Source organism: Schistocerca piceifrons, chromosome 1 (assembly GCF_021461385.2).
Source record: "Schistocerca piceifrons isolate TAMUIC-IGC-003096 chromosome 1, iqSchPice1.1, whole genome shotgun sequence".
NCBI classification, from domain to species: domain Eukaryota; kingdom Metazoa; phylum Arthropoda; class Insecta; order Orthoptera; family Acrididae; genus Schistocerca; species Schistocerca piceifrons.
In genome coordinates this window covers 130606826-130631497 of record NC_060138.1, presented here as the reverse complement: position 1 = coordinate 130631497, position 24672 = coordinate 130606826, and the positions used below count along the sequence as shown (strand labels likewise).

General features: G+C 44.8%; 1 protein-coding gene across 4 annotated transcripts in view; it reads right to left on the bottom strand.

Annotated features, from left to right (window-relative positions):
- Positions 1-24672, bottom strand: part of LOC124782465 (protein-tyrosine sulfotransferase-like) — an 878071-nt gene that overhangs the window by 123911 nt on the left and 729488 nt on the right. For all 4 annotated transcript variants that reach the window (XM_047253943.1, XM_047253942.1, XM_047253944.1 and 1 more), the window contains one exon: positions 12318-12448. In XM_047253943.1, the coding sequence (XP_047109899.1) occupies positions 12318-12448 (131 nt within the window). The remainder of the gene's footprint in view (positions 1-12317; positions 12449-24672) is intronic.

Here is a 24672-nt window from a genome sequence, read left to right as displayed (position 1 = left end):
TACCTTCTTTCAGTCGCATAGACGAGATGACGGCTGTTAATTTATTTGCTTGGGCCAGTCGTTAAAAAAGAAAGAACTATAGGAGAGGACAGGTGACTAAGTTATCGTGCGCCCTTATCCACACATTCACTACTAAGAGACAAGGGTTAATGTCAAACCACAATAAAACTCTGTGTTTCTAATGAGTTTAATGCACTCATTCTCAGTTCCTGCTGCTATAAGGTTTATCGGACTGCCGAAATAACTTACAAAGAAAGACAAAAATGATTGTCATTAATTGTTCTGACACTTCATATCTTCCACAATCTGCCGAAATATCTGCAGTTGCTCTGTCTCGGAGTCAGTGCAAAGTGGACGAGGTCGGACTCAAGACAACAGCCTCCTGACTGCCACGAAGCAGCAGCGAAGTGACAGTATCCTGAAGCTACGTCTGTATTGCGGTACGTCGTTACTACACTCAGTGCAGCAAGGCAAAAATCTGTGGCCTCTAGTCAGTCGTATAAGGAAGCATCTTTTTCTGAAAATGGCCGAACGTACAAAGTATTGCCAGTAATCGAATGAATACTTAGAAAATGGATTCATTCCCTCGCCTACAAATGCACAACTAGCACTGTGACTCAGTTGTAAAAAGAAATTTTGAAATGAAATAACGAAGCCCTCCACATCATCGTGGAAAACTGAACCCTGACAGACTAGGTAAGCCTATTTCATTTTACGAGCTTTACAGCAACACTGTAGGGAAGTTATTCGAAGAATCTGTCACTGTTGACTAGGGTCTCCTTGCTTTCTATAAAACTCTTTACTAGTAGGGAAATGTGGGATTCCACGAACAATTCAGGGACTTCTCGTGTTACTTTCAGTTCAAAGGAGTAATTCACACTACGGTAGGGCCTGATGCATCTGCCAGGATACATATCATTAAAGCGACAGCGCTTTGAGTAAAATCAACGATAAGTCCAATGAGCTGTAAAGTAACGAATACTACAAAAGTATGTTCAGTATTATGAAAATATGATTTACTATATTAAAAAACAAAATGCAATACTTCTTGGGCATCAGCACAAGTAAATTGACAATTACATACAAATTATGGCAATGGTAAGTGGCAATATTTTGGACATTTTAAAGTTTTAGTTGATTAGTTGACGAGGTGAGGACCGGAAGTGTTTTGAATTATGGTGGCGTAAAAAGACGTCACATGACTATCTTTCGCACGAGGCTAAGGCGCGAGTGTTACCCAAGGCACCTATATCGGTTGAAGATTACTACGTCTGAACACTTCGATAAGGACACAACGGCAGTAGCGCATCTTAACCACATTATATCAGCATGTTCCAAGTACACGACTGCAAAATAAGACTCGTATAAGAAATTGGTTGCGGGAGGTTACCCCCCTCCAACTACTGTTCCTGTTTTACTCAAATGGTTCAAATGGCTCTGAGCACCATGGGACTTAACATCTGAGGTCATCAGTCCCCTAGAACTCAGAACTACTTAAACCTAACTAACCTAAGGACATCACACACAACCATGCCCGAGGCAGGATTCGAACCTGCGACCGTAGCGATCGCGCGGTTCTAGACTGAAGCGCCTAGAACCGCTCGGCCACACCGTCCGGCCCTGTTTTACTCCAGCGTTTTGATAAATATAACTTGAACTTGCTCACAGACTATTCGAAATCCACCGGCATCCAAATTCAATTTACGAGTTGATGAGGTACTCATTTCCACATGGCATCAACCCGATTCGTAAGTGGTCCGTAATTTTGTGTTTTCAATTGCGCACCTCCATTTGTGCATTAAATTTTCATTATTTCTCTCTTGTGCATTCTATGTCACTGTTCTACAGGCACTATTGTACATACCGTAGATTGTATTCAGTTTGTCATTTTGGGTTTTTCTTTTAAGTGCGTCTGTCTCTATGTTACTCTTCTCACATTGATATACGACGTTATTTACAATTTTCTTCTTCAGCTGTTGTTACTCTTATTGTATAATGTACGTTGATTGCCCTTTCATGATTTGTCTTTTAGTGTAAGAGCACATGCACGTTTATCATAATGTTCCTGCATAGTGCTGTTTGTAATTCTGCTCCAGTGTCACTGTCAACAATGCCGCCGGCCGGATGGTATTTGTTTAATTGCGCTTCTGTTTAACTTCAAGAGTGTGTTTGTATGCTAACTTCATAATTTTGAAATATTTCTATGTTTGGTCCTTGTAACCCATAGCCAAAACGAAGAAAATAAAAATTAAAAAAAAAATACACGTAAAGGTTGCTATCGCTGATAGCCCTCCAGCGTCACAACAGCATGTCGCGGGTGGCCTATGCCACAACTGACAGGGGCTACACCGCCAATGCCCGTATTCCGAGCGCATGCGCGGCCGGGAGGCGGCAGCGGCAGAGAACCAAAGGGCACAGGCAATGCAGGCCTACTAGATTCCGCAGGGTTACGTGCTCGGACATACACTATGTGATCAAAAGTATCCGGATACCACCAAAAACATACGTTTTACATATTAGGTGCATTGTGCTACCAGGTACTCCGTATCAGTCGCCTCAATAGACATTAAAGAGATTTAACGAATACCATCGGGGGAAAAAATACATTTTAATTTGCACGTGAGAGGGTATCATTTGTTGATTCTATACCATATTTACATTCCAGGTTACAAACGTTGCCCAGTGTGACAACCGTCTGCATCCAAGACAGCCTAGGACCGCACTAAAGATTGCTCTAATGCCGGCCGAAACATCTCGTGTGCGATGTTCCCTACCGCCCTCGCTATGCTCACCTTCATCCTCCAACATGTGTTTGTGTGCTGCTGATAAACCCAGTCTTTTACGTAACCTCAGAGCCAGAATCCTGTTGTTCTGATAGAACGGCTTCACCAGTAAAGCCCCGCTCATCTTGTCCAGGCCAATGTCGACTGCAACAGCAATGCACCCGGATGCTCGTTCTTCAGTCCTACGTCGCGGAATCAGAAACGGTGCCTAACGACTTGTCAGGACACTAACACTACTGTTGTTGTTGTTGTTGTTGTTGTTGTTGTTGTTGTGGTCTTCAGTCCTGAGACTGGTTTGATGCAGCTCTCCATGCTACTCTATGCTGTGCAAGCTTCTTCATCTCCCAGTACCTACTGCAACCTACATCCTTCTGAATCTGCTTAGTGTATTCATCTCTTGGTCTCCCTCTACGATTTTTACCCTCCACGCTGCCCTCCAATACTAAATTGGTGATACCTTGATGCCTCAGAACATGTCCTACCAACCGATCCCTTCTTCTGGTCAAGTTGTGCCACAAATTTCTCTTCTCCCCAATCCTATTCAATACTTCCTCATTAGTTATGTGATCAACCCATCTAATCTTCAGCATTCTTCTGTAGCACCACATTTCGAAAGCTTCTATTCTCTTCTCGTCCAAACTACTTATCGTCCAAGTTTCATTTCCATACATGGCTACACTCCATACAAATACTTTCAAAAATGACTTCCTGACACTTAAATCTATACTCGATGTTGACAAATCTGTCTTCTTCAGAAACGCTTTCCTTGCCATTGCCAGTCTACATTTTATATCCTCTCTATTTCGACCATCATCAGTTATTTTCCTCCCCAAATAGCAAAACTCCTTTACTACTTTAAGTGTCTCATTTCCTAATCTAATTCCCTCAGCATCACTCGACTTAATTCGACTACATTCCATTATCCTCGTTTTGCTTTTGTTGATGTTCATCTTATATCCTCTTTTCAAGACACTGTCCATTCCATTCAACTGCTCTTCCAAGTAACTAACCAACTACCACTACTATCAACACAAATCCTGCAGCGCACAGGCTGAGCATCATTGTTATGAAGTGGGTAGCCATACGATACATCGTTTTCCGTCTACATTGGATTGAGCAGCGAAATATTAATTATAACCACCCTCTATTTAAGCTGGTGCACGGCTACGACTTGCCAGCTCTTCACGGACGTGCTCTCTGGGAAATTACGCCGCCTCCTTCCGCGGTCCCTCAGCCACAAACTGTCCTGGAGTCGCCCTGAGAGCTGTCGACCGACGTCGCGCTACCAACTGACAATCTTCGCCTCCGCAGCGACGCGGAGCAGCCACCGTTCATCGTCGAGCTATTCCGAGATTTGACCTCTACAGCGTGGACCTCCTGGAATTTGGCCCGACTCACTGTTGTGCACTTACACACACAGATCCTCGTCAATGACTATACTGATCGTAGTAAATGTGATTCCACCGAACCTACATATTACACTACTGGCCATTAAAACTGCTACACCACGGAGATGACGTGCTACAGACGCGAAATTCAACAGACAGGAAGAAGATGCTGTGATATGCAAATGATTAGCTTTTCAGAGCATTCACACAAGGTTGGCGCCGGCGGCGACACCTAAAACGTCCTGACATGAGGAACGTTTCCAACAGATTTCTCATACACAAACAGCAGTTGACCGACGTTGCCTGGTGAAACGTTGTTTTGATGCCTCGTGTAAGGAGGAGAAATGCGTACCATCACGTCTCCGACTTTTATAAAGGTCGGATTGTAGCCTATCGCGATTGTGGTTTATTGTATCGCGACATTGCTGCTCGCGTTGGTCGAGATCCAGTGACTGTTAGCAGAATATGGAATCGGTGGGTGCAGGAGGGTAATACGGAACGCCGTGCTGGATCCCAATGGCCTCGTATCACTAGCAGTCGAGATGACAGGCATCTTATCCGCATGGCTGTAACGGATCGTGCAGCCACGTCTCTATCCCTGAGTCAGCAGGTGGGTACGTTTGCAAGACAACAACCATCTGCACGAACAGTTCGACGACGTTTGTAGCAGCATCGACTATCAGCTCGGGGACCGTGGCTGCGGTTACCATTGACGCTGCATCACAGACAGGAGCGCCTGCGAAGGTGTACTCAACGACGAACCTGGGTGCAAGAATGGCAAAACGTCAGTTTTTCGCATGAATCCAAGTTCTGTTTACAGCATCATGATGGTCGCATCCGTGTTTGGCGACATCGCGGTGAACGCACATTGGAAGCGTGTATTCGTCATCGCCATACTGGCGTATCACCCGGCTTGATGGTATGGGGTGCCATTGGTTACACGTCTCGGTCACCTCTTGTTCGCACTGAGGGCACTTTGAACAGTGAGCATTACATTTGAGATGTGTTACGACCCATGGCTCAACCCTCGATTCGATCCCTGCGAAACCATACATTTCAGCAGGATAATGCACGGCCGCATGTTGCAGGTCCTGTATGGGCTTTTCTGGATACAGAAAATGTTTGACTGCTGCCCTGGCCAGCACATTCTCCAGATCTCTCACCAATTGAAAACGCCTCGTTAATGGTGGCCGAGCAACTGGCTCGCCACAATACGCCAGTCACTACTCTCGGTGAACTGTGGTATCGTGTTGAAGCTGCATGGGCAGCTGTACCTGTACACGCCATCCAAGCTCTGTTTGACTCAATGCCCAGGCGTATCAAGGCCGTTATTACGGCCAGAGGTGGTTGTTCTGGGTACTGATTTCTCAGGATCTATGCACCCAAATTGCGTGAAAATGTAATCACATGTCAGTTCTAGTATAATATATTTGTGCAATGAATACCCGTTTATCATTTGCATTTCTTCTTGGTGTAGAAATTTTAATGACCAGTAGTGTATTTCCCTCGTATCAGAGAGAGAGATTTTATCGTTAACTATTACTTGTGTTGTGTTATTATGCTCGGAAGATGGGAGTTGTAGTTTTATGTTCACTATAATAAACTGACCTTTCACTGCCTACCTGACTCTTAGTTTCTCTGCACCGAAACCGGCGTGCGCCACTTGAGATGCATGGCCAGAATACGCCATTTACGGCAACGCTGTTCCAAGTAAGCAATTGCTGTAACTATTATTGAATGGTCTGTGTATTCAGCAGGGCTTTGTGTTGAGCGTTGCTCATTGTTTTCTTTCTTTGTTTTGGAACGATTGTAGAAGCTACTCCAGATGAGCACGACGTACGAGTACAAAACTGGTGACACCAGAAAGGATCGGTGATCGCTATGACCATTTGTAAGCTCTGCTTTCCCACAAGCACATATGTTTATCATGGGTTTAGGCTGCCATACCTGCGAGAAGGAGAGAGGGCTTGTTTCGTCGCATCTCGTCTCTCCCCGCGGTGGTCGTTTGTTTACACTCGCGATCACCGCCATGCTAAAGAGTCTGTGCTTAAAAGGAAATACTGTAATACTGACGGGTGAAGCTACGAAATCTTGCAGTGGCGATGACGGATAGCCTTGAAATTGTGCGGTGGGGGAGGGGGGGGGGGGGGGTACAATTCCAAGACAGCTGGGGGAGCGGTGAGTTGAAGCACGCTGACAACCCCTGATCTAAATGCTTATTTACACATTCGTTTTAATACACAAGAGGATTCCGCGATGTCGCACAGACTGCCTAAACTCACAGCCCATCATCCTCCTACCGCATGCTGCACCCCTCACAGCATAATCGCTGTGTTATGAACCCTCGCTGTTGTGGAGTTAAAAGCCCATATAGCAGTGACTCCGGCAACACCTATTGGTATTACTGATATATCATGTGGTTGGCAACTCGTTTGCTGTCCATCTAAATAAGAAATCAAATATTTGCGCCAATAGGTGTTAGATTTGTTCACAGCGCACAGTAAACGTACCAAGAATATCCGCAGATATTTTGGTGACGCCAGACAACCATTGGCTTAATTTGGCAATCTCTTCTGTGGTTGACTGGTTGGAACGGCAGTTTTAGATTGCTACTTCTTGAGAGGCGGAGACCTCCCACCGTCTCTCAAGATCTTTTCGCAGTTTTGATCAGTTCTCTTCTGCTGGATTTTGGTACCGGTGAAGCTAAAGGGCTCCTCTTCCTTCTCAACTCAGAGATCGCGCGCGAGTGACGCGTGCAGTTTCCATCGCTGCCACTATAACGGGAGCGCAGCCCTCTGTCTGACACACAGTTTTAATCTACCAGGAAGTTTCAAAAATATAGCGGATTAGGTTCGAAAATAATGTATTGCAAAAGAGAATCAAATGTTATTCTCTACATACGAGGAACTTTACATTCTGCACAGAAACAAGATGTCTCTTTTCGATGGTCACTTCTCGTGTACAGCCCACAACTTGCTGGTCTTTTCTTCGTTGTGCTAAGCAAATATTCTGGAAACTCCCCGGTTTAAGACGAGTCACTATAGGTGTTCGAGATTGATGACCTTTGATGCGAAGAGGATACGGCCAACTGTCCCACGAGACTATTCATGAATATTTATTTTCTTTTTTCGTTGCCTAATTTTTTGTACAGACTGTACGCGTTGAAGCATGTAACGTCAATAAATGCCGAAAAAACTTCTGATAACTTTTCTTGTCATTCTGCTCTTGGTCATTCGATAAGTTTACAACTGAGAATCAGTCCCATCTTCGCCGCTCATAGTCTTTTAAATCATGACAACACTTTACTTTTGCAAGGTGCCAGTTTTTGAAACGATTTCTGGAAATGTAACCTCATAGAACGTATTGACCATCACGACGTACCTCTTGTCCTACTGTTTCATCAATATGCCCTTGTTTCTGTGAGCCATTACATATTCACACGACTTCAGTTTAATTTTTCATCAACTCAGGGAACTTCTTTGTGATTTGTCCAAGTGTACGGACAATATGTTCTTATGCATTAGTTTGTAAATGAAATCTGGATTACTTTATCAGTTGTCAAGGTAAATACAATAAACATTTCCGAGCTAATCAGCAAGTGCCAAAACAATTCGATAAAGTATTTTCTTTTCAGTTTAATGATGGACATAATTTATGTTGTTCTACTTTTACATCTATATTCATACTCCGCAAGCCACCGTACGGTGCGTAGCGCAGGGTACCTTCTACGAATACTAGTCGTTTCCTTTTCTGTTCCACTTTCAGAAAAAGTGAGGATAAAACTACTGTCTATGTCTCCCTATAAGCCCTAATTTCTCGTATCTTATTTTGTTGCTGGTTAGGCGATATGTATGTTGGCTGGAGTAGGATCGTTCTGCAGTCAACTTCAAATACCGTTTCTCTAAATTTTCTCAACAGTGTTCCTCGAAAAGAGGGTCACCTTCTCTCGAAGGGCTGCCACTTGAGTACCCGAAGTACGAGGGCTGTCTTTTAAGTAAGGGCCGTTTTTATTTAAAAAAAAAAAGATAGAAATACTTTTGTAAAAAAACTTTTATTTTCTGATTCTACACACTTTTACCTATTTTTCTACATAGTTGCCTTGTTTATTTAAGCACTTGTCATACCGTACAACTAAGTTTTTAATTTCCTCTTCAAAGAATTCGGCCGCCTGCTCCGACAGCCAAGAGTTCACGGCCGCTTTCACTTCATCGCCGTCATTGAAGCGCTGCCCGCCAAGATGGTGGTTCAGGTACCGAAAAGGTGAAAATCGCTAGGAGCAAGGTCGGGGCTGTATGGTGCATGGTCCAAAACTTCCCAGCCAAAAGATTCAATCTAATCCCGAGTCTTTTGAGAGGTGTGAGGGCTAGCGTTATCGTGCAGGAGCAAAACTCCTTTTGTCAGCATGCCGCGCCTTTTGTTTTGAATTGCTCTGCGGAGCTTCTTTAGAGTTGCACAGTAGGCATCTGAGTTGATTGTCGTACCTCGTGGCATAAAGTCCACTAGCAAAACACCGCGCCGGTCCCAGAACACAGTTGCCATAATCTTGCGCTTTGACAGCGTCTGTTTGTCTTTAACCTTGACGGGTGAGGTTGTGTGTCGCCATTCCATCGATTGTCGCTTGCTTTCGGGAGTGATATGGGATACCCATGTTTCATCTCCAGTGACAATTTGACTCAACATGTCATCCCCTTCTTCCTCGTAACGAATCAAAAAGTCCAATGAAGTGGCAAATCTCTTCCCTTTGTGGACCTCTGTGAGGAGTCTGGGTACCCAACGACAACACAGTTCCTTAAAGTTTAGGTTTTCAGACACAATTTTGTACAAAACCGATCTTGAAACTTATGGAAATTCCAAAGAAAGAGTAGAAATTGTGAATCTTCTGTCCTCACGAATCTTTGTTTCGACTGCAGCCACCAAATCATCAGTGATCACAGAGGACCGGCCTGAGCGTTCTTCGTCATGGACATTTTGACGGCCATTTTTAAACTCTCTAACCCATTGACGCACTTTACCTTCACTCATTGCATTCAAGCCATAAACTTCTGTTAACTGACGATGAATTTCTGCAGCTGATAGGCTTCTCGCGGTCAAAAAAGTATCACTGACCGTATCTCACACGCGGCGGGCGATTCAATAATCGTAAACATTATAAAGTAGCACAGCGATGCGTACACGTCAGCTACAGAACTGCAACTTGCATCAGTGTGAACGGGAAGGATGCCGGCAAGTGGCGCGGTGGCTTGTTGCGGCGTCCGCGCGAACTACGGGACTATACGCGCGAACGGCCCTTACTTAAAAAACAACCCTCGTATCTCCGTAACACCTGCGTGTTGTTCGAACGTACTGGAAACAAATCTAGGAGCCCGCCTCTGAACAGTTTAGATGTCTTCCTTTAATCCGACCTGGTGCGGATCGCAACAACTCCTGCAGTTGTCTGGGTCACATTAGTGACCTATATGCGATCTCCTTCACAGATGAACCATAATTTCCCACAATTCTCCCAATAAAAAGAAGTAGACAATTCGCCTTCCGTACCACAATCCTCGTGAGTTCGTTCCATTTCATACCGCTTTCCAATGTTGCGCCCAAATATTTAATCGATGTGACTGTGTCAAGCAGTGCGCTGCTAATGGTTTATTCGAACATTTCAGAATTGTTTTTCCTACTCATCCGCATTAACTTATATACGGGGTGTTCAAAAAGTCTCTCCGCAGTGCCGTATGATTGTTCGCCTGCCTGGGTTTTCCAACGAAACAGTAAATGCACGATACTGCAGTGATATTCTGTACCCATTCATAGGAGAACTTGTGTTAAGTGAAATACTGAACGGTTATTTTCAACAAGATGGTGCGACCGCGCATACAGCTCGCGTTTCAATGTCACTGCTTGCTGATGTTTTTGGTGATCGCATAATTTCACAAGGACTTTGGCCTCCACGATCGCCTGACCTAACACCACCTGACCTTTTTCTTCTGGAGTGCAGCGAAAGCAAATGTCTATAAAAGCAGTCCAAAATCCATCGATGAATTGAAAACTGCATTATCCACTTTTACTGCTTCTGTTATAGAAGAAGTGTTAGAACTTGTGTTTGGAAACATGATTAGACGAATTGAATTGTGTATTCAACAACAGGAGGAACACTTTCAACATTTAATGTGAAAATTTGTAAGTAAAAATGAATATTCAATAAATTAATAACTTGTATTTCGCTGAGTTTCATTTCGGTATATTCACTGCGTCATACGGCACGCGCGGAGAGACTTTTTGAACACCCCTTATTTCTACATTTAGAGCTACCTGCCATTCGTTACACCAAGAAATATTGTCTGAGTAATGTTGCATTGTCCTATAGTCACTAGTGTTCGAGACCTTCCCCTATACCACACCACCACCACCACCACCACCACCACCAAACAACCGCAGATTGCTGCCCATCCTGTCCTCCAGACCACTGTGCGTGTTCTTATATTTAAGAGATTTAATCTCGCCTTTGGATATGTAAATTTATGCAGTGTATAACTCAATTGTCATTTCTTCTCAACGGCGAGCCACAGCTTACCAATATAATACGAGGGTCACTCCAAAAAAAATGCACACTATTTCTGTAAAAATACAGTTTTCATTCTGCATCTGTGAAAGTTTTACAGTGTCTAGATACATGCTTCCCGCTTGTTTTCAAACTTAGTTCAACCTGTTCCCGTTAGTGGCGCCATCACAGCATGCCTTCAAGATGGCTGCTACACTTGACGATCATCAGAAGCAACGTGCTGTCATAGAATTCCTGTGCTGTGAAAACGAGACAGTGGGAAACATCCACAAGAGGTTGAAAAAGGTGTATGGAGATGCTGCTGTCGATCGCAATACAGTTAGTCGGTGGCCAAGAAGGTTACGTGATGAAAGCGGGCGCGGCAATATTGAGGATTGTCCTCACAGCGGCAGGCCTCGTACTGCACACACTCCAGACAATGTGCAGAGAGTTAACGAATTGGTGACTGCTGACAGACGCATCACAGTGAACGAATTGTCACGCTACGTTGGGATAGGGGAAGGAAGTGTTTGCAGAATACTGAAAGTGTTGGCGTTAAAAATGGTTTGTGCCAAGTGTCTTCCCAGTATGTTGACAGAGACTCACAAAGAAACAAGAAAAACGGTATGCAGCGAACTTTTGGAACAGTACGAGAATGGTGGAGATGAATTTTGTTGGAAGAATTGTGACTCCATCATTTTTCACCAGAGACGAAGAGGCAATCAATGGAGTGGCATCATGCAAATTCACCCAAGAAAAAAAATTCAAAACCACACACTCTGCTGGAAAAGTTATCGCTACCGTGTTTTTTGATTCCGAAGGGCTCTTGCTTGTGGACATCATGCCAAGTGGAACCACCTTAAATTCTGATCCATATGTGACAACACTGAAGAAACTTTAACCTCGACTGAGTCGTGTTCGACCACATCGGCAAAAGCAGGGTGTTTGGCTGTTGCACGACAATGCACGGCCACATGTCAGTCAGAAAACCATGGAAGCGATCACAAAACTCGGATGGACAACACTGAAACACCCGCCTTACAGACCTGACCTGGCTCCATGTGACCATCATCTCTTTGGGAAACTGAAAGACTCCCTTCGTGGAACAAGGTTTGAAGATGATGACTCCCTTGTGCATGCTGCCAAACAGTGACTCCGACAGGTTGGTCCAGAATTTTACCGTGCGAGTATACAGGCGCTGGTTCCAAGATGGCGTAAGGCAGTTGAGAGGGATGGAAATTATGTGCAGAAATGAACATATTCTTCCTAAAGGATGTATCAACACACAGTAAAACTTTCAAACATGTAGATTAAAAGATGGATTTAAAAAAAATAGTGTGACCTTTGCAAAAGAAAAATGTTGTAACTGACCAAAAATGCATTATCTTGACCAACGAGAGGTACCAAAAGTGGAGGAAGTATTAATTAAAAGCATCATAACAGCTACTTGTCAAACTGGTCACTGCCATTAGTTACAAGCCACGGAATGCTGCGGACGGATATACCAGCGAACCCGCTCTCTACGAGCAGGCTACACCCGTCAAGCCCAATTACATGGTCGAGGATCCCTGTAAATGGGCAGTTAGAGAAGAAAGCCTGGCGGTGTGAGCAGGTACAGACCTGACCTCGGGGTGTGCGTCCAGCATGGCCCTCATGAGCGTGGTCCCCGAGCGGGGGACGCCGCCGATGAAGATGAGCGGCATCTCGCGGTCGTACGGGTACACGCGCCGGTCCGAGCCCACCACGTACTTCTGCAACAGAAAATGGCCGCTGCAGAAACACCTGAACCAGCCGCAACAGCTTGGCAGATACTCACATACATAGGAATCCGGAAAAATGTAGGCACTCTTTGACAGTCAGTATTACTGGAACGGAACGACACACAGTTACAATTCTTGCACGGGGGGAAGGTTTTTGTGCGTGTTCAAAGCGACCCCTATCACCTGCCAAAATACGTCATTGCCGCGCTGCCTCGATGGTTTCTCGTAGTTGGTTCAATGTAGCTGGCTTCTGTTGATAAACATTTTTCAAGGTCCTCCATAGGTAGAAGTCAAGAAGTGCAAGGTGTCTCGAGACTGTGGTGGGTACTCAACAATCGTCCATGTAGTTTTTCATCCAAACAGACTCTCACATCTCCGTGGTACTGTTGTAGGTAAAATCTTTTATTCCAGACACCTCTCGGATGACTACGAAGTCTTTCGCGACAGAGTCCATGCATAAAAAGTTCTGTTTACTTGCCGCATCAGATTTGGATAAAATCCCGAGGTTTCGATGACTGCCTCCGTCATCTTCGTCAGGGGTAAAACTGACTGTCATGGACTGTTTTTTTTTCTTTTATTGTGATTTCATTCCCCTGCCCCATATGGGCAGGGGAGAGCTGTCGGCGGCACAATCCGCCGCTCTTCAGCCAATTGACATGACAACTCAAAATAAGAATAAAATGTCACATACATAAGGCGATAAAAAAGGGGAACTTAAAACAGAGTAATGGGAGAAAATGGAGGTAAAGATAGACTGACATGGAGACGTTCATGGGGGACAGTTAAAAAAGTCACCAGAAAGTTAAAAACACACTTGGAGATTCTTAAAACACAGAGAAGACACAGGTTAAAAGTCGGCCACAGTATTAAAAACACTCCAGAACAACACACTTAAAACCCACTTGGAGCTCACACGACGAAGAATATATCTGCCAGGTGGGACCTGCCGAGGGAAAGGTCAGAGAGGATGGAAAAGGAGGGGAGAGCAAGGGGCAGCAGGGGAAGTGGCGGGATGAAGAGAGTAGGGGCGTCAGCGGGTACACGAAGAGGCAGGAGACACGTGGGGTGGGAGATGAAGAGGGAAGACAGGGCAGGAGGGAGAGCAGAGACACTGAAAGGGGCACAAGAGAGAGAGTTGAAGTAGGAGGGGGAAGCCACTCAGGAGGAGGGAGGGGGAGGAGAGGGAGCCCTGAGGAGGAGGCAGGAAGATGGGGTTAGAGTTGGTAGGAAGGGTAGAGGTCAGGGCGAAGCTCATCATCCGGGAGGGGTAGACGGTGGAAGTTGCTTTGGGAAAGGAGATGGAGGGTGTAGAGATGGAGAGAGGGTGGGACACAATGGTAAAGGCGCAGCAACTGGTTGGGGGTGGAGAGGAGGGGAGACACCAGGGGGTTAGGGGGAGCAAGGCGGCGTACGATATATAGTGTGCGGATGTGTTCAAGGAAAAGGAGAAGGTGGGGGAAGGGGATGAGATCGTAGAGGATGCGCGTGGGGGATGGAAGGCGGATGTGGAAGGCGAGGCGGAGTGCATGGCGTTCGAGGGTTTGGAGGAATTTATAGAACCGGGGAGGGGAGGAAATCCAAGCTACGCTGGCATAACAGAGGATGGGGCGGATCAAGGATTTGTAGGTGTGAAGGATGGTGGAAGGATGCAGACCCCACGTCCATCCGGACAGGAGGCGGAGGCAGTTGTGAGCTTTGTTTTGGATGGTAAGGAGATGAAGAGTCGTAGACCGGTGAGGATTCCGCTTTTATAAGCAGTGGACGGCTTCTCACTGGCTGGATGACGTCACGGTGAAAGCGGCACGTACGGAGGTGGCAACCTCTATATCAACAGATTTTGTTTGCGCGCTTTATCCAGTGTTGCTTGCAGCGCCATCCATCGCAACAGGCGGAGAACTGCGAGGAATGTATGAAGTCTCCCTCTGTGCTCTTTCTTTATCAACTGTGCTCTTCCATGCATTGCTGAGTGCATGTCCGGAGTCTCTGTTGAAATTATTTTCACAAAGTCTAATTTCAAATGCTTCCCTGATGATAGAGTCCCAATGCTTTGAAGCGTAAGCCGGTATTCTTGTTTCAACGGATAAAATCTTATGTTTATTTAACAAACTGTGCTCAGCCACCGCTGATTTTTCTAGACACCTGTATTTCAGGTGACGCTGATGTTCCACACAGCGATCGGCAACAGTTCTTTGGCCCACATAATTTTTGCCACACTCGCAAGGATGCTGAGAATTCCCGGTACTCTCAGGCCGAGAATATCTTTCACGGGTCGCAACATTTCCTTAATCAAATGGTTCAAATGGCTCTGAGCACTATTGGATTTAACATCTGACGTCATCAGTCCCCTAGAACTTACAACTACTTAAACCTAGCTAACTTAAGGACATCACACACATCCATGCCCGACGCAGGATTCGAACCTGCGACCGTTGCGGTCGCGCGGTTCCAGACTGAAGCGCCTAGAACCGTTTGGTCACACCAGCCGGCTTTCCTTAACCTCCCTGGGTTTTATCAAAATTTGACGCGGCAAGTAAACCGAGAACTTTTTATGCAGATAATATCGATGTTTGCGACATATGAAGACACACCTCATCAGTTACAGCACCTTCAAGACAAATGGGCCAATCACATCACACAGTAACACCCGGCAGCTTAAAATGTTTGTCCAAGCGAACGTGAGGATTTTCAGGAGCCCGGTATACGCAGTTGTGGCTGTTTAGTCCCTGCAAACCGTTGATCCTCGCGAAGAATGCCTTCAAACCACTCGCAATACACCATCCTTCGATTCGGGTCGCCCTCGATCATTGCGTGAAGCGATCTTTGAATGTACACTTTCCATTTCGTAGTCTTCAGAATTCGTCGTACGCTTGATCGGCTTACCCTGCTTTCATGTGCACCCTCCACCACAGATTTTAAGGTGACCTAGTAATTCGTTGCAACACAGCAGCGTTAGAAGCTGGACTTGTTGCTGGTTTTGGTCTTGGTCGGCCAGACCCTATCCTATGCCATCCTGAACAGTACCGTCGGCTTCAAATTTATCCCAAATACGATAAATTGTTGTATGTGTTGGTGGCTGTTCCGTACATATTGCGCCATTGACGTTCTACCTCCATCAGGTTTTTGGACTTCCAGTACCACCTCAATACCGCCTTCCGTTGCTCAAACGACAATATTACTTCAATCATTGCTGGATTCTCGTCTCCTGTAAGACGCATGCCAAGATCTATTGAGAAAACAATGGACTACGCTACAGCACAAAATTGCAACGCTATATGAAAGAGTATCTACATATTTCTGGAACCCCCATACAAAAGGTGTATCATAATCAACAGTGAAAACTTACACAGGTGACCTGACGCGGTAAATTAAGGAAAAACGTTCCACTCAAGAGGGATCCTTAAACGGACTGTCTGCGAGACAATCTGGTAGTGCTGAGTTTACGAGTTATAAAGTATGATAAAACGTGTGAAAAACAGATGTACACTTCGTAACAAAAAAAGAAGTGAACAATTCAGAATACAAGTTCGCATGTCAGTGTGCGAGGCGTAATCCAACACTAAAGTCCGTCTGATCTTTTCTTTTTTTTAAAAAAAAAAAAAAAAAAAAAAAAAAAAAAAAAAAAAAAAAAAAAAAAAAAAGAAGCTCATGAGAAAAGCAAGTTTGTTTGCGTGGACATCTTCCGCAGCATGTACAGAAATAGTTGTTTAGTAAATAACAACCTCCTCCTCTTACTTCACTGTATTTTATTTCTTCTAGACACGTTTCGCCTTTTTCAACTTTAAGGTATCTTCAGTGAGATAGATCTTTGCCTTTTTAACTGGCATATGCATTTCCTCTCATCTGGTTACGTGTTGGAGATCGTAATAAAGCTTCATTTACGAATAATAAGCACGTTTTTATGTTCCAAACTTCTTTCTTCACACTTTTCATCTTGTTTGTCCCTATTGTTGAGGTGCGCTGTTAGTTTTCTGTCACTAGTTGTATGATAGAAAACTGTGATTTAGAGACGGAACTAGTGTGAGTGCACTATGCGTCACTATGTGTCTGATATAGCGCCACGCGGGGTAGCCGCACGGTCTTAGGCGCCTTGTCACGGTCCGTGTGGCTCCCCCCGTAGGAGGTTCGAATCCTCCCTCGGGCGCGCGCGCGCGCGCGCGCGCGCGCGCGCGCGCGCGCGCGCGCGCGCGCGTGTGTGTGTGTGTGTGTGTGTGTGTGTGTGTGTGTGTGTGTTGTCCTTAGCCTAAGTTAGTTTAAGTTAGACTAAGTAGTGTATAAGCTTAGGGGCCGATGACCTCGGCTGTTTGGTCCCATAAGATCTTACCATAAATTTCCAATTTCATATACTGCTTTCTGTCTAGCTAACGCAAACGGGATTCCTCAGCGGATCTCCACTTCACAAATGGTATTATAATCCAGGAATCCTTGTCTAAATAAACAACCGTGACGGGGGTGTAGGCATAATTATCGGCAAATTCATTATTTACAAGCCACTTCAATTTTTCAGCTCCACGAACCAAGTAATATGGATCACACAAATTACGCATTAATATTCATTTCAAAAATGCACGAGCCCGAAATGAATAAATACCATTCTTTTACGGCAAACGTTTAAATTATAACACATTCAATTTGCTCCTCTGCCCACACATTTAGTTACTATGCAGAGATAACGTATGGACGAAACTTAATTCTAATTGTATGAGGAAAGGTACTTAGTCACTTTGATGTGAAAGTGAAGAACAGAACTCCTAGACGAATCTGTTATTAGGGGGACAAAGTGTGTAATATCAGGAATACCAATTACAATCTTTGCCGTGCAACGTCCGTTTGACTTAAGCATTATTTAGAATCTGACGTGATTTTCTAAGGTGTTTATTCGGTCGGTGCTATTTAACCTACAAAGGTTTGCGGAAAACCTAAATGAAAATAATTTTTCTTTTCCAAACAAGTCCAGTGCATCAAAATGGCGTCAATCGATGTAGTACCTTGTACAGAATTACGTACAGTAAAGAGACTAATTGGATTCGTATTGTTCTTCCAGAACAGATACCCCTGGCTCGTTTTGTTTCTGATGCCGAAGGAAGAAGTTCTCCTGCGAAAGGTGAAACACAACGAAAGAGCATAGTGGTGAAATACCCGTAATAGGAAACTTACTCATATGAAATTAGCTATGTCCATTTTATGATTTCCGTGGTTTGCATGAAAAACGTTTCTGCGATGGTGACTCCCATGCGACCGAGGACAATTAGTTCCCAGTCATCTGAGTTGAGTGTGTATACACAGTTCCTGTAAAATGAAAAACGAGTTTGAAGACTAGGACGATAAGGTGCAGGGCGGAGAGTAGAAAGCCGGCCGATGTAGCCGAGTGGTTCTAGGCGCTTCAGTCTGGAACCGCGCGACCGCTACGGTCGCAGGTTCGAATCCTGCCTCGGGCATGGATGTGTGTGATGTCCTTAGGTTAGTTAGGTTTAAGTAGTTGTAAGTTCTAGGGGACTGATGACCTCAGATGTTAAGTCCCATAGTGCTCAGAGCCATTTGAACCATTTTGGAGAGTAGAAGGAGAAGGCGTAGGGAAAGAAAATTCTTATTAGAACTCCATGCGTTAGTCGATTCCTTTGCCGATGTACTGGATGGGAGCCGTATTCAGGCTGTTGATGGGTAAGGTACGAGGGTTAAATGATATCTAATGTCTCCATAGACAGTACGAGTAAATGTATCACAATGATTTATTAAATGAAACACAAATAATGTTCCGTATTAATTACTATCCCAGAAAGTACTCCAGTTTTTCGACAAAGTTGCCAGAAAATTGGATACACGTTCGCGAAAGATGCAACTTTCATGAAGCGTTAAAGAAGGAACTGTATCTTCTCTCTCCAAACTCACGCCATTACAACCGTCTGTATTTCTTGATTGGACCCTTATTAATGTCCGCGGAGGCCTTCCTTCATTTTTGGGAACAAAATGTGGGCATGTGGCTGACACGGTACTCTTATTTCAAACAGATAATGGGGAAAGAAAAGGGAAGAGATGGCTGGGAATTCGTGACTTCCACCCGCACAGGGCACTGAGGTAATACAATGACGAAAGTTGAAAATTTATGCCGGATGTGGACTAGAACCCGAATTTACCGTTTCTCATAAGGTGGTTGCATTAAGCGCTTCGGACATCCGGACACGGTCCCTGACAGGCTCAAATTTCCAACTTATCGCACTTATGGCACGTGATGCCAATCCTGAGCGGTCTATTCGGCATGTTGTTTGGCCCATCTGTACCGCGCTGCATGGTGTCGTGGTTGCAAAGATGGACCTCGCCAAAGACGTCGAGAGTAAAGTTGCGCATCATTCAGCCTATTGTGTACAGTTTGAGTCGTGACACGACGTCCTGTGTCTGGACTAAAAACATTATTCAACATGGTGGCGCTGCTGTTCGGGTTCCTCCGAGCCATAATCCGTAGGTAGCGGTCATCCACTGCAGTAGTAGCCCTTGGCCAGCCTGAGCGAGGCATTTCATCGGCAATTCCTGTCTCTCTGTATCTCCTTCATGTCCAAACATCGCTTTGGTCCACTCAGACACGCCTGGACACTTCCCATGTTGAGAGCCCTTCCTGGCACAAAGTAACAATGCGGACGTGATCGAACCGCGTAGGCATGGTTGACCTAGAGACAACACGAACCGTGTAGCTCCTTCCTGGTGGAATGACTGGTGCTGATTGGCTGTCGGACCCCCTCCGTCTAATAGGCGCTACTCATGCATGGTTGTTTACATCTTTGGGCGGGTTTAGTGACATCTCTGAGCAGTCAAAGGGACCGTGTATGTGATATAATATCCACAGTCAACGTCTATCTGCAGGAGCTCTGGGAACCGGGGTGATGCAAAACTCTTTTTGATGTGTGTATTTGATGGGGGTCTTTCCGTCCGACAGAACACCCCCCCCCTCTCTCTCTCTCTCTCTCTCTCTCTCTCTCTCTCTCTCTCTCTCTCTAATCTTCATCTTCACCGATGAGAGTCGCATATGCCTTCAACCAGACAATCATCGGAGACGTGTTGTTGGAGTCGTCGAAATTTTGCAGCCGCCTTCTTGTGTGGTGTTTAATTGTTAAATTTGTTGTTATCAGTGAAGTACACCAGCGGTATTTTCTGCCTTGTGGCCTTTAACGCCCCGGTTACCTGCCCTAGTCGTTAGCATAGTTTTCCGGCAGTGTGTTTTTCCTCGCCGTGTTGATGCTGTCCGGCACGGCGTGTAGTCCGACAGCCTTTTAGTTGTATGTACATATTTTTTTCTTAAGAGTAGTTATTGAGCCTTGGCTGTTTTTAGACGCCAATTTTGAAGACGTAGTGCGGCTGTTATCTTCGTCCTCGGCTGATATTTTCCGTTGTCGTAACGTTGGTCGGACGCAAGGGAATTGATTGAGGTTGTTGGTCGGTCCTTAAGCCGTCCCAGGGACGGGTTTCCATCCGATTATTTAACCTTACTCTTGGCTACCTGTCTCACCTCACCTTACCTGATGTTAGAGCTACCTCCTCAGGCCGACCCTTGGAACACTATTCTGTTGGTTTTAGATTGTGATTTTCATTTTAGTCTGATGTACTGTGCGAGGCCTTCAACTGTCTTTTAATGTAGTTTGTTTTAATTTTAAAATAAGGCCTTCAGCCGACTTAAATTAAAGTTGTAGATTGATTTCTTTAATAACTAAAATTTTGAAAGTTTATTCTACCTGAAATTCTTGTTATCCAGGCCCTAAGTCATGAGATGTTCAATGACCGATGTGTGGCCCTCAGCCGAGTATTCACGTGAAATATTTTTCTTAAGTAAGGCCTTCAGCTGCGTGTATTCTTTAAAGTAATTTTTATATAACTTGTGTTCAGACCCTCAGCCGTTCTTGTTTTTGGTGTGCTTTTGTGCCTTCAGCCCAGGAGGTATTGCAAGTTTTCTTAACTAGGCCTTCAACCGTCTTGTTTTAATTTGATCCTTTTAAGGCAATGGGTATTTAAGTGGTTCTTAGGAAAATAAAAGTTTGTGTGTTTTGTGCAACTGACAGCAAGTGATTACGGCCCTCTCCACGACCATAACCTGATTCGCTCTATCCTGCGAAACCAGATTTCAGAAATCAAAATATAGATATCATCACTTTTCAGACCAAAAGCTGCAACTTCATTTCTTGTGTCGATATTTCGTGGATGACGTTTTTCAGATTCCTAACGGCAAACTTTATTTTCATGTGAAGCCACGATGATTTAGCTGGAGCAACACCTTCTGTTAGGTACTCCAAGCACGTTGCTTCAGTCGCAATGACAAGCTCCGAGAGCGGTGGGGCGACAGTTTGTTTCTTTGTTGTTGCTTTAGGGTGCAAAACAGCTGAGGTCACGAGCAATCGTGTCATAACTTAAAATGGTCAGTTAGCAAATGAACCTGAAGTTGATAATACTGAGTGTCTAATCGACCAGACGAGAGAAAGAAGTAAAAACGATCACTTCCCCTTTGAGGAAGTTGCTCAGATGGTTGAAAATATAAATTTCCTTCGCCGCATTACTATGACGAATAAAAAGTAAAACGGGATCTATAGCTTGTGCTGTCCCTCTTAAAAATCTGATATTGCAGATGGAAATGTACAGGGTGGCGCACGAAATGTGTTACCAACTGTTTCTTTCACAATTTACGACGCACATTAGATATCCCGCAGGGATCTCTACAGCAGTACCAGCAGAGCTTGGAAAAACAAATTAGTTACGAAATGACGTGTAATTCACGATACTGCCGCTAGGAGACCAGTAAGCAGCAATGGCTGACAATGGAAGACTGACGACACAGCAACGATCGGCAATTGTGTTACTTTTTCATGAAACGAAAAGCCTTGTTGTCACTCAGAGGCGTTATCGACAACAGGTTAACACACGATGGGTCCCTTGCAAGAAGACCATCCACAGGTTGTACGATAAATTTGTAGAGGAAGGAACAGTACTGGAAGCGAAGCGACCTCGGCCTAAGCCTGTTTGTTCGCCGGAGAATATTGAAGCGGTACGAGTTGCTGTACAGAGAAGTCCCGGGAAATCGTGTAGAAAGGCAGCAGTGCAACTGGGAATATCCAGACGCTCCGTTCAACGCATTCTTAAAAGTGACCTCCATATGTACCCATAAAAGATGACCTGTGCACAGAAGCTCATTGAAGAACACAAGCAGCAGAGACTACTTTTTGCCCAGTGGGCGGTGGATAGGGAAGAAACTCTCAACAACGTTTGGTTTTCAGACGAGGCGCATTTTCATTTAGACGGTGTGGTTAACAAACAAAATGTACGCTTTTGGGCCACTGAAAACCCACAAGTGCTTCACGAACGACAACATTATGCTCCGAGGATTACAGTGTGGGCAGCAATTTCCAGTCACGGACTTACTGGACTCTTTTTCTTTGAACAAACTGAACAGCGAGTGTTATTTGAGCATGCTTCACAATAACTTCATTACACAGCTTCTTGCTACTGCCTTGCCCCTCAACACGCAGTGGTTCATAGAAGATGGAACAAGGCCACATACTGCAAACACTGTGTTTGAGTTTTTACACGAGCATTTCGACATGCGGATCATTTCACTCAGGTTTCAATGACGAAAAAAATTGGTCCCCCAATAGTCCAGACCACAATCCATGTGACTTTTGGTCCTGGTGGAGGTTCGAGTCCTCCCTCGGGTATGGGTGTATGTGTTTGTCCTTAGGATAATTTAGGTTAAGTAGTGTGTAAGCTTAGGGACTGATGACCTTAGCAGTTAAGTCCCATAAGATTTCACACACATTTGGACATTTTTTGAAGATGTGACTTTTTTCTTTAGGGGTACCTAAAAGGAAAATTTTTTCCCGAAACGTCCACGTGATTTAAAGGAGCTCAGAAGACTTATTCTTCAAGCTTGCAGTGAAATTACGGAAGACATGCCGTAGGGTAATCACTAACTTCAGTGTTCGTTTGAAGGAAGTTAGGAAACGAAATGGTGGACATATTGAGCACGTGCTGACTCATAACAAATCTCCATGGACGCCTCTTCAATGTAGTATATGTTCCTTTCAAATTGTATTGACAATAAAGTGTATATTCAAAAACAAAATGGTAACACATTTCGTGCGCCATCCTGTCCATTAAAATGTAAATTGTTATAAAATTGGCATTGGGTCACAAAATGGCGCACTATCCAAGGCTGGTAACAGTACAGAGAGAGATGTGCGGGGTTTATACTTAACAAATGACAGTGACTGAAATGATAGTGCTCAAAACATATCCTGGCCAAAAGCGTCTCTTCACGACAAGAGGAGCGAGAAGAAGTCGTTCAAGCTGTGGGATGGTGTTTAATTTCCTTGAATTTGTTCCCATTTAGACAAGACCAGTGTTCGTGCCGTGGTAACAATGTTCCTGCGTGCAGCAACACAGATATCATCTGAAAGGACATAATTACTAAAAGGCCTGCGTATCAGACTACAGCCTTGCAGTAGCATCGGCAGCTTCATTCAAGAACTGTGTGTGAAATCTTATGGGACTTAACTGCTAAGGTCATCAGTCCCTAAGTTTACACACTACTTAACCTAAATTATCGTAAGGACAAACACACACACACCCATGCCCGAGGGAGGACACGAACCTCCGCCGGGAGCAGCCGCACAGTCCATGACTGCAGCGCCCTAGACCGCTCGGCTAATCCCGCGCGGCGGCAGCTTCATTCACCGATACTCTGGCATGACCAGGGACCCACATGAACATCACGTTGGCTCTATCATCAGCGAGCGAGAGGAAGCATTCTTGGATTCGTTGCATTAGGGAGTGAGTATATAGTATAGTATATAGTATCATGTAGTAACTTTTAAAACACATGGCATATTTAGAGATCGGGTACATTGTGCTGTCATATAAGGCATGTGGGAGGACCACCAAAGAATTTCGTATCGAGCGTGAAGCCCATGAATTTCGTGGTTTCGACAAACTAAAGAGCAACAGGACCCAGGTGTAAGGATGGTGGAAGAAGCTCCTTACTCCGTCAGAATTTAGACAAACAGTTTTTTCGGTGAAAAGTGGAAGCTGTTGTCGACGTTCCACGAGTAAAGATAATTGAGACATCGCTGAAGTCGTCGCCCAAACAAACAGGTCTGCAGAGATGTGCAGAAGATCACAAAGTCATCGATGGAAGGAGAGCATGAGATACCTCGCAGGAGACAGTCCATGACAGGGTTAATTGCTATGGTAAATAGGGCTACAATCAGCACTGAGCCCTGAGGCATCCTGTTCTCCTGAATAAAAGTATTCAACAAAGCGGAACCCACATGTAACTTGTGAAAACCTGGTCTTTTAAAAACTACCGAATAACTGGGTCAGGCGACCTTGGAAGCTCCACATGTTCATTGCACGGGGGATGCCCGTCCTCCAGCAGGTATCGTATGCCTTCTCCAAATAAAAAAAACACATCTACAGTTTGGCACTTCTGCAAAAAATTGTTCATAATACCGGTTGATAGGATGATGAGATGATCAACTGTTGACCAGTGCTTATGAATTCCACATTGAACATTTGTTAGCAAATTCTGAGACTCAAAGTCTCCTACCAGCCGACCATTGATCACGCAGTCCATCACCTTGCCTTGCACACACAGCTGGCGAGAGAAACCAGCTGGTAGCCGGATGGAATATGTTTGTCCCTACCAGGCTTGGTGTCTCGCTAACGTTGGGAAATGCGCTGTCCGTCCAGATGGGATTATACATACGAAGGAGAAAGTGCTTTTCATGAAAAGACGGGTACTGCAACACCTGAATGTGAAAATCATCCGGTCCTGGAGCAGAGGATCGTGACAGAGTGAGAGCAAGTTCGAACTCCTCATAGCAAAAACAGTACTGTAGCATCTTGTTTCTGAGAGGGGAAAGATCTCTTCCGAACCTCCTCTGTTCCTTTCTGAGGTAGGAAGGCAGGATAGTAATATGTAGGGTTCAAGATCTCTGCAAAGTATCGACCCAGGTGTTGGAAACATCGATAGGGTCCACAATGACATTTTTTGCCATAGTCAGAGCAGGAATCAGGAGATCTACCTTGTTTCCAGAAGTCTGAAGAAGGTTACCCCAAACAACAGGAGGGGGCGTAAAACGGTTAATTAGTAAAAGAGACCCAACTAGCTCTTTATGCTATCTGTGATAATGTGTCGACACTTTATGTACAACCGTTTATAATGAATACAGTTCTCCTGTGTGGGA